The 14,466-nt window shown below is 45.8% G+C and overlaps 1 protein-coding gene across 2 annotated transcripts in view; it reads left to right on the forward strand.

Moving 5' to 3' along the window:
• The window catches only part of SCML4 (Scm polycomb group protein like 4), a 60,635-nt gene that overhangs the window by 31,936 nt on the left and 14,233 nt on the right, over positions 1 to 14,466 (forward strand). The window contains exon 5 of one of the 2 annotated variants that reach the window (XM_054023540.1): positions 14,065 to 14,334. In XM_054023540.1, coding sequence (XP_053879515.1) covers positions 14,065 to 14,334 — 270 coding nt within the window. The remainder of the gene's footprint in view (positions 1 to 14,064; positions 14,335 to 14,466) is intronic. The other variant, XM_054023539.1, reaches the window with a different exon arrangement.

Raw genomic sequence — 14,466 nt, forward strand, 5'->3', positions numbered from 1 at the left:
AGGTGGTGCGGTGCAGTAGCTGCGCCTGGAGGCCAGCAGAGGAGGGATGGAGGGAGGAGGGTTGGGCAGTTGCTCCGAGTCCGTGCCTCTCTCTTGGCGCGGTGGCTGTGGGGGGTCCAGGGTGCGGGTGCCGTAACCCAAAATCTCCCGCCCGTGAGTGGGGCGGAGGCGGCGGGGGAAGAAGGAAGCGGCTCGGCTCGGCAGTCCCACACACACCAAGGGGGGAGCGCTCCGGTTTGTTCACTGGAGCTTATGGCAGCTACAGGGGGGGAAGGGGGGGTTTGTGCCTCCTTTACGGGGCTCTCCCGGCCCCAGGTGGGTTCTCGCTGCCCCCTGCTCCTGCGGCCTTCCCGGCCCCACTCCCCCTGGACTTTGCCTCCTGCAGCAGCCTTTGTGTGCGGAGGTGGGACAAGCCCGTGCCGGGAGGGAGGCTGGCTTTTAGGGCAGAGGAACAGCCAAGCACTGCATCTCTGATTCATAGAATATCAGAGTTGGAAGGGACCTCAGGAGGTCATCTAGTCCAACCCCCTGCTCAAAGCAGGACCAATTCCCAACTAAATCATCCCAGCCAGGGCTTTGTCAAGCCTGACCTTAAAAACCTCTAAGGAAGGAGATTCCACCACCTCCCTAGGTAACCCATTCCAGTGCTTCACCACCCTCCTAGAGAAAAAGTTTTTCCTAATATCCAACCTAGACCTCCCCCACTGCAACTTGAGACCATTACTCCTTGTTCTGTCATCGGGTACCACTGAGAACAGCCTAGAGCCATCCTCTTTGGAACCCTCTTTGCAGAGCCGGGGCCCAGCCAGCAGCTGCAGAGGGTTGCGGCGGGGCGGGGGGCGCTCTCTGGCAGCTTTTTTTTTTCTGCTCCGCCCCCTGGCGTCCCGATATTTCATCTTTGGCATCTGGTCACCCTACCCCATACCTCCCTCCACTTCCACCCAGGCTGGGAGGTAAACTCTGCAGATGAACTTCTGAACTCTGGGGGCTGCACTGACCAAGGACAGAAACTGTGGGTGGGGTGACTGTTGGGTTGCTGGACTTAAGACTCTGAGGGGAAAAGGACACTGCAAAACTTACTTGGGGGTGAGTGTTCTGTGTTATGAATCCTGTTTGTGGTGTTTCCCCAACAGGGCTGGCTTTAGGCCGATTCAGCTGATTCGGCTGAATTGGGCCCCGCGCTAAGAGGGCCCCACGCCGCAACTCTCCACCCCGCCCCCAGCTCACTTCCCCCTCCTCCCCCTTCCCTGCTTCCCGCGAACCTCTGATTCGCGGGAAGTCTGAAAAGAAGCAGGGGCGGGCAGGCAGCACCAGGTAAGCTGGGGATGGCGGGGGGCGTGAGAAGGGCTCCGGGGAGGCGCAGCCCAGTCCAGCCCCAGCTGAGCAGCTCCCTCCAGCCCCAGTTCCGGCCGAGCACGCCGGCCCCAGCGGCACCGGCCTGGCTCGGCTCCAACCCGGCCCCCGCGGCAAGGCTTGGGTCCAGTCCGGCCCCCTCGGCTCGGGTCCGACCCCCGTGGCTCAGATCTGGCCCGGCCCCCGCGGCGTGGATTGGCTCGGGTCTGGCCCGGCCCCACGGTGCGGCTCGCCTCGGGTCCGGTCCGGCCCAGCCCCCACGGCGTGGCTTGGCTCGGGTCCGGCCCAGCCCCTGCGGCGCGGCTCAGGTCCAGCCCGGCCCGGCCCCCGCAGCTCGGCTCAGCTCCGGCCGCTGAGCGGCTCCGGGCCAGACCCAAGCCCGGCGACCCCAGACGGAACGTGGCTCGATTCCTGGGAGCAGGGCTTGCAGCAAACCCCGCCCCCAGGAATCGGGCCCCGCTCTTGCTAAAGCCGACCCTGTTCCCCAATATAATGCTGCATTGTTTCCCTCCTTTATTAAAAGGCTTTTGCTACACTCAGACTCTGTGCTTGCGAGAGGGGAAGTATTGCTTCTTAGAGGCGCCCAGAGGGGTGGTACGTAATTGTCCCAGGTCACTGGATGGGGCCTCGAGCTGGTTTTGCATTGTGTTATTGAAAAGGAACCCCTAGATACTGAACCCAGTCGTTGTTGCTGCCAACTCTGAAGGGCAGAAGGATTACAGAAATATAATACTGGAAAGAGGAAATACTTTTTCACTCATCATGTTATTAGACTGCAGAACACATTGCCACAGGACACTGTTGAGGCCAAGCTTAAAAAAAAAAAGGAATTGGACATTTATCTGGAAGAAGACTATCGAGTTATAATAGTGAATGCTTTAAAAAAAAGTTTTGGGTAGAAAATAAAACTTATGATTCAGGATTTAAACCAATGTCTGACTATTAGGATGAGACCTTCATAGGGATAAGATTATCCCACATCTTCCTACTGTGGGGTTCTTGAACCTTCCTCAGAAGCATCTGGTGCTGGCCACTATTGAAGACAGATGGACTAGATGGCCCTTGGGTCTGATCATTTGGTAGCTCTATGATCTTAAGAGCTGATTTCCATTAAGGCAGAATTTGAACTTGCAGCTGTACAGGTGAAAGGTGGAGGAATTGCCCCAAAAATTTATACAGTTGAAAGGTCATTTTTGTTGCCCAGGTTCCCAAAATAAATGATATTGTTTTATGCAAAATTCTTCATGAGTGACATGTTTACAGTTTTTCCTCCCCCTACTGTTTCTCCCTCTTTTTTTATCTCCTTCCCCTGCTTTTTTCAATTCTTTTCTGTTTCCATTTGCCTCTTACAAAGGACAGGGGGGGAAGGAGAAGGAAAACCAACAAGGAAAACACTGCTACATTTCCATTTACCAGTTACAGCAATAAAACAATACAGACCATTTTTTTTAAAAAAGCTGTAGTGCACGGTGAGTGCTTTAACCCACTCTGCTAGACTTTGACTCTGTGTAGTATACATTCATTAGTAGCAATTATTTTATAGCACCCAAAAGTTTGCTACGTGATGATATGGATGTCATAGAAACACAGAGCCCACCTCAATTAGACTAAACACAGGAGAAATCACTCTTTAGCAGTTCATCTCTACAGCAGTGCTATGATTTCAATATTCATAATAAATATAGGCACAAATGGATGGGGTTTAATTATATTTCCCTGGTCCTGCCTATGGTTTGATTGTTTTAAAATGAGTCTGATCACATATTCCTGTTGATGACGCAACAACTGCCATCCCATCATTAGAAAAATTCAGATGTGGCTGTGATGAAATGCTGTCATCATGTGCCACATTCTTGCTGCTCACTGGCTGTTTGTGGTTGCCTCAGTGATGCTTTGACTCCTTAGGGAAGCATCTCTGTGTCACTCTCTTCTGTTAGTAGTGAGTTGCTTAGCTCCGCTGCCATAAAGCAGATGTGGCTCCTTTAAAGGTTTTATTGCCTGACTAAGCTAAGACAGCCAGGGCATGGTGTGGAAAAGGTACTGTAAAATTAAATTGCTTCTTTTGATCTGGCTTGTGTTGGATTGTTGAGGGATATTGGAGTAACTTGTGAGCAGATGCTTTGTTTATAACCAGTCACAGATGGTGCTGCTGCCCGCAAGACCAGCACTTTATTGTAAAGAGCACCTACACATATTGCTACTGGAGATAAGGGCATGACAATTATTTCTTGACAAGCTGTGAATAGTGTACATATGTGCATAATACTATGGTGCTGAGACTATGGAAATGCCTCTGAGTGGGTGACATATTTTCATGGAGTTGTATATCTGGAGTGGGGATTGAGCTAAAAGGAATGGGTGGTGTTGTCATCATAATGTAAATCAGATAATTCGGAGCTGGAAAACCACAATTCATTATCAGCCTCAGCTAGACGTATCAAATATTAAACTACTGTGGAGACAAGGTATAAAGAAGTATTTTGACGAGACAGAAATGTGTGAGACTGGGTTTGATAGACATAGAAAATGTTCTTTTCTGATCCTTTTGGAGTCCAGGTTAAAATGAAGGTTGGCAGCTCACAGCTAATGCATGCCTGGTTGGTAAATATCAGTTAAATCTTCCTCTGTCTCTTTTTTTCAACAGGTTAGATTAGAATGAAAGGATGGTATATAAAAGTGGACCGTACTGCACCTCTTTATTTGATCTTCCTGTACTCCCCTATTCTATTTTTTGACATGTAGAGTTTGAGAGGCAGCGTCTTCATTCCTTGTTAATTGGAACACATCAGATGAAAATGCAACATGTTTTCACAGTGATACCCTATGTTGTACAGAAGGCTTCCAGTTAGTTAATACAGATGTCACTATTTCCATATCCATTCCATCTCCCCAATGCCTGAGCACAATGTGGGAGTTCCCTGGGGAAACCATGCTTAAAGATCCAACATAGTGGATCTCCTCTCTCTTGCCAAGCCTTATAACTAATGTGAGAAGGAAATAGGCAGTGTCTATCATGGGAAAGCTGTACAGATTAGGTTCTGTTTTGGTTGGGCAGCACCTCTTATGATTTCAATAAAAGAGAGAGAGAGAGAGAGAGAGAGAGAGAGAGAGAATGCATTCCCAGCAATGAACAGCTAGAGAATTTAGCTAGCTAGAGAATCTACCAACATTAAACACAGAAATGAGGAATTTTCTGGGTCAGATCTTGAGTCTCTTTAGTTTCCTTCCGAAAGTTAGTGAGGAAACTCTGGTTCTGCAAACAGGATGGCAGACCAGTGTTTGTTCCAAGTTTCGTTGTTTCTTCTTTGGACTTTATTCATGAATACTAAGGACCAAATTCAGCCTTGGCATAAGCAGGGACAACTCAGTTGACTTCATTGATGTTACACTCACTTAGGCTGAATTACATACAAAGTGCTTTCCTAATGTATTGAAATATCAAATACCAGGCTTTCACCAGTGTAATATGTGACCTTGGCAATGGAACTGTGTCAGTGCACAGTAACCACAACCCCTGCTCGGATAGGAGGCCTGTAAGCAGCTAGGCTAGCCCCAGAAGTGGGTGATGCTGGCTGGGGAAGGGGTATGGCCAGGAATCTGATTCAACAAATCCCCTGCGTTGCCTCCAGCCCTTTTATAGAATCCCAACTGCAAGTTAAAGCTGCTGTCCCCCAGCCAATCAAGCGGGGAAGGGTGGTGATGCGGACACCCCTTGCCATTTAACAGGGTGAATCCCTTTCCGATATAGGGGTGGAATCAAGCCCAGTGAGTATAAAACACAAAGGAATGTAAGCTGCTTAGGGAGCCTTTGAAAGAGACTTTGAGACTGGTTGGCTCCTCTCAAAATGTCTGGGCAATGAGTAAACCCAGCAGATTAACCAAAGCCGTGGCTAGGAAAGGAGAGGACAGGACTGAGGAAGACGTAATATCATGCGGCTTAAAATAGTGAGTTCACATCTGGTCAACCCATTATAAGAAAAAATATTGTAGCACTTTAAAAGGTACAGGAAAGGGCCATAGGGTTGAGCCCACGACTAAATGATATGAGCAATGGGAGACAGGCTAAAAAGAGAGAGAGAGAAAGAAATCTATATTAGCTGGAAAAAATGTTAATGGGGAATTTAATGAGAGCAAATCAAATGACAAACCAGTATAGCTGGTGGAACAAGAGGTTATGAAGAGACAGTAAAGAAAAGCAGTGTCAGAACAGAAGTTACAGAACAATTTTCCAAACGGAGATAAAAACAAACACCAGACCCTGACAGTTGTCCTGGGAGGCTACCAGTGTGTTGAAGAGGAAGTCTCTTGTTTAGGGAATTAGTATCTATGTCTCCAATTAACCTCTATGGGATTTTCTCTAAGTATCTTCTGTCCTATGTACACATCCATTATGGCATGAAACGTACCAGACTGAAGGTCCTGGAGCTCTTTGACAGGCAGGAACTTATTGGGTAGCCCATAACACTGACAGGGGGGGCTTCCTTTAGAGATGCTGTCTTGGGAATTTTTGGCAGACGTTCCTATATGGGGCGAGGCAATTTGTAGCTGAATAACTGGCGTTGTGGCGACAGAGAGGCAGCTCGTGATATACTAGTCTAGACAAACTCATTACATCTAGTGCAGGGTAGTTGTCACATTTGCTTGCTGTGGTCTCTTTGCTGAAGGATGTGTCTTTTGCGTAATGTCTGCAGCATATAATCCAGAGCTATGACAGTTGTGTTTTGTTGCCCTGATTTGCTTTCTGAGCTGTGCTACCGGGATGGGGATTCATTATTATTAATAATAGTTTTTAAAATGGTACCCAGCAATAAATGTAGGTAGCATGTTAGAAATATAGGCCCTGATCCTGCAAATTGATCCATGCAGCTGGACCCCCTGACACTGCACAGAGCCCTGCTGTTGTCAGCGGGGATCTACCTGCATGACACAGTTGTCTGCCTGCGTGGATCAGGACATTAGATTAAGACACTGTTGTGATGCGTGACATATAAATGTACACACAGGGAAGTAGATAGATCCCTTCCCCTTTATAGGAATTTATAATCTAAGGCCTCAATCCTGCAAACACTTAGACTCAAACTGAACTTTATACATGTGAGTCATCCCAGCATGGAAATATTCCTAGGAGTGAGGTTAAGCATGTGCATTTGCAGGATCTGGGCCTTAAATAGCCAAGACAAAGAAAGGCACAAGAGTTCAGGAAAGGGAGGGTGTAGAGAGATTTAAGGGTGAGAAGAATAAAATAGGAATGCTTCCGGAAGGAAATGTGGTTTAAGGGGGATTTGCAGGAGGAGAGAAAGGACACTTGGCAGGAAAGAAGAGGGAGATTGTTCCAGGCATAGGAAGGCAGCATTAAAGACAGCACAAAGTCGAGATGAGGGAAAGAGATGAAGGAAGCAGTAAGAAGAGGTGATAAAGGGGAGCTTAGGGAGAGAGAGGGGGGAGGAGAAAATAAGGCTGGGGATTTGTATAGATAGATAGGGTTATGGAGGACTTGGAGTTTTAGGACAAACCGATGTGGTAAGAGAGAAAAGCAGTGGAAGGATTGAAGGAGGGAGGTGATGTAGGTGGAGCAGTAGGAGAAGATGATGACTTAAAGGGGTTTTGAACAGTCTGCAATGGGCAGAAGCAGGCAGGCTGCAGGGGATAACGTTTGAGTAATAAGGAGAGGGGGAGGAACATGCAGTTTTTGATGAAACTAAAGAAGTAGGAAACTGATCTGCCTGGAGGGAGAAGGGCTGTCCATCCTGTATGTTCTCTGTTCATGCTTTCCTTGTTGAATGTGTAGTTTAACGAGGGGGTTACATTCCTAAATTTATTCTGTAAAATATATTATTTGCATTTGAGTAGTACCTAGATGCCTCACCTGAAATCAGGGCCCCCTTGTGCAAGTGCTGTACATATACACATGCTAAGAGAGAAATAACTTACAAATTAAATAGGTAAGAGACGAAGGCAGTACTGTTAGTATTATCCCCATTATATAGACAGGGAACTCTTATTTGCTAGCTCGGTGCATGCTAGCTAGCAAATAAAGATGCACCCATTCATTAGCTTCAGTAACTCAGGGTTTGTCTACACTGACAGTGTTGCAGCGGTGCTTAGGGAAGACGCTACGTATGCTGATGGTAGAGCTTCTCCTGTCGTAGGTCTCCACTTCCCCAAGAGGTGGTAGCTCTTCCCCACCCACTATCTCCCAAATGGGGAGTATCTGCACTCACTCCCCACCCCCCGAATTGGAGTGCACTCCAGAAACTGCACTCTGTGTGTTCGTAACCTTGGAAAAGAGCGTTCCTCCACGCCATGGCCCTGGTGGGCAAGCCAAGAGGAGGCACGACTGCTGTGACTTTAGACAAAGCCCAGTGCTGCAGGGGCTGTGAAAGAGTCAAGCAGATCACATTAGCGCTACAGAGAGATGGAGGGATCTCCTTCCATAAAGGCCTGCTCTGTGGCTCCAGCAAAGACTGTTTTGTAGTCAGGAGAAAACAAGACAAATCTCTGCTCAGAATTGCCTTTAACTATTCATCTGTTTACGAAGTGTGTCTCCTGGAGCCTGCACTTATTTATTGTGAAACAAAATAGAGTTTGACAAGACCATGCAATGTTGAAGGATAATATTTTGACAGAGCAAACCCCCAGGGTGCTTATCTACCATAGTAGGTACATTGCATCTCATCTATAATAGAATTAGGTTGTCCTCACAATTATCTTTCGTGTGTTAGAGACCATGTAATTCTTCCCTCATAATTCTAGGATGCACTTAGACAATTAAAAAATACAACCAACCAACCACTTAGAGACACAGATAGCAATACTGTGGCATCATCTTTTATCAAACCTGATGCCTACTCCTATGCTTTTCAAGGCCCTCTTCTCTGATTTCAGTTTCCCACCCATCTATTACCCCTCCCCCCCTGGCTGGGGATACTGCTCCTCCCTTTTGGTTGGAGCTGGTTGGAGGGCTTCATAGTTGTCTGGTGGCTATCACTGCTCCCCTTCTCCTTTTCTGTGCCCCTGGGTCTATGAGGCTCCTAAGCTTTCTTCTCCATATAAGTCAGTCTCTGCCACCCCCAGCCCCTGGATATCTCTCTCCTCTTCTCCTGTGCTATCTTCTTGTACATCCATAGCTTCCCTTAGCCCTGGGCTTCACTTAAAAATTAGATTGACAGCTACTTTGCTCAAGGCTGTGAAAAATTTGGCACCCTGGGTGCCATAAGTCAGGTTGACCTAACCCCCAGTGTAGACGAAGCCAGGTTGACAGGAGAACTCTTCAGTCAACCAAGCCAACACCTCTCGGAGAGGTGGATTAACTACATCGATGGAAAAACCCCTTCCATCAATGTAGGAAGCGTTTACACTACAGTGCTACAGTGGTGCAGCTGCGGCTGTGCTGCTGTCGTGCTCGTAGTGCAGACACAGTTTTACTCTCTTCCCCCCACATCTCTTCCCTAACAGACTGTATTCCTGTTTCCTCTGGCCTCTCTGCATCCTCTTCTCTGTGCTCTCTCCACCTCTTCTTGGGTGATGGCACTTCAGTTCTCCTCCCTAGCTCCTGGTACAGTGCACCATGCTGCTTCCTGGCCTCAAGACTGTGGCCATGTCTTGACTAGAAAAATAAATTGTGTTTAAACCATAGCAGCGACCACAGTTTTAAACAAGACTTTGCACCTGGCATGGATGCGGAAAGCCTAGGATTGACATGACCAGCTGATGCATTTTCAAGTTGCAAATCCCTGTTTAAAACTGTGTTAGTTAAAACATGTTAGGTAGTATTTTCCTAATCTAGGCTTTGCAAATAACCAGATTTTGGTTCAGTGGCTGAACAAAAAAGTTGGGGGGGAAACTTGTCGAGTCCAAACAAAATTTCTTGAATTTTTGTTGTTTTTTTAAATAATATTGAGGGGAATTCTGAAACAAGAGTCTTTCCTAAGTGAAAAGTCAAAGCAGTTTTGACCTTTCCAAAATGTTTTTTCTTTTCTTTTTTCCAAGTGAAACTATTCACTGAAATTGAGCCAAATTGGCAAATTGTTTTGTTTGACCTGAATCTGCATTTTTTTTTTGGCAAAAACAAACAAACAAAAAAGGATCAGCACAAAAAAATGTCACCCTATTCTACTCCCCAGAACCTCTTGCTCAGAGGAAATTCTTGGTCAATCCAGACTCAGGCTACTACTGTAGATACGATTATTCATGGTTGGAGATGATACTGGTTAAGCAGGTCATCTTGAAGCCCAGAAGCCTTTAAAAGGCACATTTTGAAGCCTGATGTTTGAAGAGGTTCATATTGTTCCTATCTGTAGCCTGTCTTTCCTAATAATATCATCAAAATCACACTGTCAACTTCCTACGCACCTTCTCAATGGGTTTATTAAACATGACTGAACTAAGCTTCACCACATTCTTGCAAAGTAGGTACCATTTTGCCCTCTTTACCTGTGGGATAATAGAGGTACAGATAGGTGAAATAATTTGACCAAGGAGATCAAACAAAAAGTCTGTGGCAGAGCTCAGAATGGAACTCAAATCTCCTGGTTCCCAGTTGTATTCTTTAACCCAAAGACAGCACTTTCTTGGGACTATATATTGACACAGGATAGATCACTTCTGAGCTGCTGACATAATAGTTTTGCAACAGCCAGAAAAGCCCTCACAAATGTCGGAGCTCATTTATACATACGATAATATAAGATTTATATTGTTTGTGCAGCAGGGCTCTTTTAATATGCAGTTTGTTGTTTTGATAGTCTGTATTGTCTTCATATAGTAATCATATTAGAAGACCATATTTTCCCAGAATAAAGATGTAATTATTCACAAGAGGCATAATTATTCCATGTGGTCCAGGAGGGATATTGCAGAAAGAGCTATGGCGGGATATTCCAGACATTGCTGTCCTCTTTATGTATAAGAGACTTTTGTTGCTCGTGTTCTGCTCAGTAATTAAATTCCTTTGAATGAGAAGGCTTGATTGGATTCCCTTTGGTTTAATGGGAGGAGTCTGAACTGTAAAGTATTTAGTTCAACTGCTATGTAATTTTGGTATCCATTGGGGGAGATGGGGAAAGTCTGATCTTTTATGCTCTAGTTTTACTCCAGTGTAACTCTGTTGAATTCAAAGGTGTTACACTTGATTTATATCAGTGTAATATGAGAATCAGGCCCAGAAATTCTTAGCGAAAAGCACCAGCAATACATATGAATCTAGTCTATAAGGTATTATATATATACATATAACCATCCAACTTGATTACTACCTCCTTGTGTGTTCAGCCTGTGCACTGAATGAGACAGGGGTCATGTGTAAAAAATAGTATGTGATCATGTAATTAAACACTGTATCACAATACAGGTACAAGGAGGAATTAAGATTGCCCCAGCAAACATAAATCTGGTATTTCTGAACTTTCAAGTGCTTGACTTGTCAATCTAAGTAACATTCTTTTAACACAGGTTTGAGTTTGTTATTTGTGTGTGTGTGTGTGTGTGTGTGTGTGTGTGTGTGTGTGTGTGTGTGATTTCCTACATTTTTTAAAAAAGGAAAATAAAAACATCCTATTATGTACAACTGCAACAACCCCCTCATCATGCATCAGCAGCAGAGTTTGAATCCTATAGCTTCAGCATAATAGCACAGACTTTTACCACGTGACCCATAGGACTAAACATGTTAACTGGCAGCAGGAGGGAAGGCTGTTATCCCAGAGGGGAGAATGGGCTGCCATCACTGTGTGCTGGGGCCTGGAGGTGGCTGGGGGAGGCCCAACCAAGGTCTCTCTCTTTCCACCGCTCTGCTATCCCAATCTGGGAGTTGAGGGAGCTCTTATCCCATGGGGGGCTCCTAAAAGCGAGGATGGGCTGCCAAGGTTCAGGGGTAAGCTGTTGCAGGGAAGGAACCAGCCTGGCTCGCCTTCTTCCCCATTGCTAGAGTTCCTCTGGCAGCTCCCATAGATATTACTGGTGGTGCCACTACTGCTGCTTTGGTGGTGGTATGGCCTGTTCTGGGTTCAGTTATTATTTTGCCAGACTTCCAAAATGTTCCGGGAGAATGCAAGTGAAAAAAGGGAACTGGCGATTTTTAATAGTTTATATCTCAGCTGAACCTGAATGGAATTTCATGGGTGAAAAGAAAAGGCCCTTTTCTAATCTAAGGGCTTTCTCTCTTCCTCCAAAGCATGGAGGTGGTAGCACTTCCTGAATAAAAGTTCTAAAAATCTTGTATAATAGAAAGTGTTAAGCAACCTACATATAAGGGGTTGCTACCAGCTCCCCCTATATACACTGTACACACAATACCATCCACCCTATGTATTCATGCCACAGTCCTTCCCAAACCAAACCCCTACTACTCCATCCCCTCCAACCTCTCCCTGTTGCAGTCTTCTCTCTTCCCCATGTCTGGCTCCTTGTCCCAGTCCCATTCTCCACTCAGGCTTCTTATCCCAGTTTCCTTGCCCAGCAAGTCCTAATCTTCCCCTTCAGGTTCCCTGTCAAGTCTCAGTCTCCCCCCACTCCCCATCTCCTTGCCAGCCAGTCTCAGTACCCCTTCCTGGCTCCTTCTCGGATCTGTCTCTCCCCTTTCCACAGCTTTCAATCATCCTCCCACACCCTTGTTTCTCCCAGTCCCAGTTTTCCTCCCTGGTCTTCTCATCTAATCTCAGTCTCTGTTCCCCGCTACTCCCTCCTTGTCACAGTCCCTTCGGCCAGCTGGTCCCAGTACTACTCCTGCTTCCTGGTTCCTCATCAGATCTGCCTTGCCTCTCTCCCCATACTGGTTCCCTGTCTTCTTATGCAGTCAGTACTAGTCTCCCCATTTTCCCGGTTCCCAGCAGCTCCTCATCTGACCTCCGCGTGTCCCCCTACCAACTGGCTCTCAGTCCTCCCCATTTCCCTCACTACCTCTCAGTTCCACCCTCCCTTCACTTGCTCCCAGTCTCAGTTCCCTTGTCCAACCAGTCCCATTTCCTCCTTGGCCCTCCAGTTCCCAGTCACAGCTTCACTCTCCCGAGTGCCAGTCCCAGAAAGCTCCTTATTGCAATCTCCTCCTCTTTCCCCATCTGGCTCTTGTGCCATCTGCACTTGAGTCATGTGTCTTCCTCCCCTATGGTGCCTGGGCCCAGCAAGGGGGTCACTGAGAAAGACGGGTTCCCTTATCTCATTTCCAATGCTTAGGCCCATCCTGTGGATGGACCATGCTCAATCACTCGGTGGGGATGGTGCACTCACAGTCTGGTCATACATATCAGTTGCGAGAAGCTGGAGCATGCTCAGTATGCATGGAATCTTTGGTGATTTTAGCTACAAATCTCTAAGTCTCTACTGAGCTTGTGTGCAGTGTGATTTTTTCAAACACTTTATAATTTAGCCATTGTGGGGAGATTTTCACAGGAACAGCAAAAGGCACATCCCTAACATGAAGTTCACTCCCTTGACAAATTTCAGGTCCGTGCTCCAAAGCATGGGAGACGCAGATAAAAGTTTGCCAGAATGTTTTCAATATTGAAATACAATGTATTTTTCTCTAACCTTGTTCTTGGAAGTAGTTGTACTGGTTTGACTGAAACTTTCCAAGCTATGTCAGTCTGAGACAGATACATGGCATGGAAAATTTCAACCCAAACAGTTAAACTTTGGCAAAGTTATAAGTAACTGAAAACAGGCCCTTATAATGGAAATTGTCAGGCAACCTTAATAATAGATGGTGGTATCAGTCTTGCCAATCGTATATGCAAAGTGCCATGCACACCTATAGGACTATATAGATAATAATATAAACTGATGGCTACATGGTAAGAGGAAAGGACATTCTCTTTGGGTTTGGATAGTTATTATTTCAGAAAGCAACAACTGTACACAACAGGGAAGGGGTGCAACAGGGCAAAAACTTGTAAATGGCAGTGTTGCCTGTATTCATGTTTGCACCTGAAATGTATTTGGAAAGCTCAATTATCTCTCTCTGTTGGTAATCAAACTTGGGAGTGCTCATGAATTATCTAGTCTTTCTTTCCCTTGGGGAATATCAGGCCTGATGTCTGTCTGGAGCTGATTATATTTCCTGATTAATTTTTGTAATTGCAGCCAGAACATTTTGGTTTATTATCTTTACTCTTTCTCATTGGCTGACAGGAGTTTTTACCCAATAAATTGCATGCCCCATTGTCCTCCTTTTCCTTCTGACCTTCATGCTTTAAGTGCAAGGGAATAAGAGAATGATGGATGCATAACCCGCATCCTCTGTTATTCATATAGCACCATTAGGCAAATGAGACCAGTGCCTCATCCCATCAGGAACATGCTTCCCCCGCTCCTTTCAAATTTAACAGTAAATGGCCCCTGATTCTGAAGAAATAATTACTCCAAAACAAAACTAACACAGCTGAATCAGACGGAGCCACACTCAACTCTGCTGTAACTCCAATCACTTTGGTGCAGTTACACCTGTTATTATTATTTAGTACCAGAGCTATGAATTTGTCTCATTACCGATTGTCACTTCTTAAAACCCAGCAGCTGCATTCAGTTGTCTGTACAGCAGTTGCAGCAGTTGAAGCCTCTGCCCATGCTGAGGGCTCTGGCCGGTGGATTCCAGTTGGCTATGTGTGATATTGTAAACTAATTGCACAAAACAACTTTTTAAACAAGATGTTCAATGGCTGAATAGAAATGATCTACATTTCATTGATCTATATTTCTCTTCACTGGCTTCCCGCCAAGCAGAAACTATCATACCTGAAGATTACCTGGTTGACCCTATGAACATGAAGCGCTACAGTGTTGATCCTTCTGATTCTGCCTTTAATTGCATGGGCTCCCTGTATACCATGAGACAGAGCTCTGGAGATGGACGTCTTGCTGGAGGCTCCTCTTCCTCTTGCAGTCATCGTTCCGGTCCGATGTCCTCCGGGGGACCATCATCTACTGGTTTGAGGCATCAGACATCCAGCCCAACTAGAAACGGAACCTATCTTGAAGGAAACAGAAGTGGTAACATAATATATACAGTATATGATTCCATCTTGATATTAACCATGTGTGTTATTTTGTTCTCCTGTGGCTCCATCCCACAGTCCTTACTCACCCCAAACTCCCTTTGATGTTAAGTGTGTTTCATGTAAG

Source organism: Malaclemys terrapin, chromosome 3 (assembly GCF_027887155.1).
Source record: "Malaclemys terrapin pileata isolate rMalTer1 chromosome 3, rMalTer1.hap1, whole genome shotgun sequence".
NCBI lineage: Eukaryota > Metazoa > Chordata > Testudines > Emydidae > Malaclemys > Malaclemys terrapin.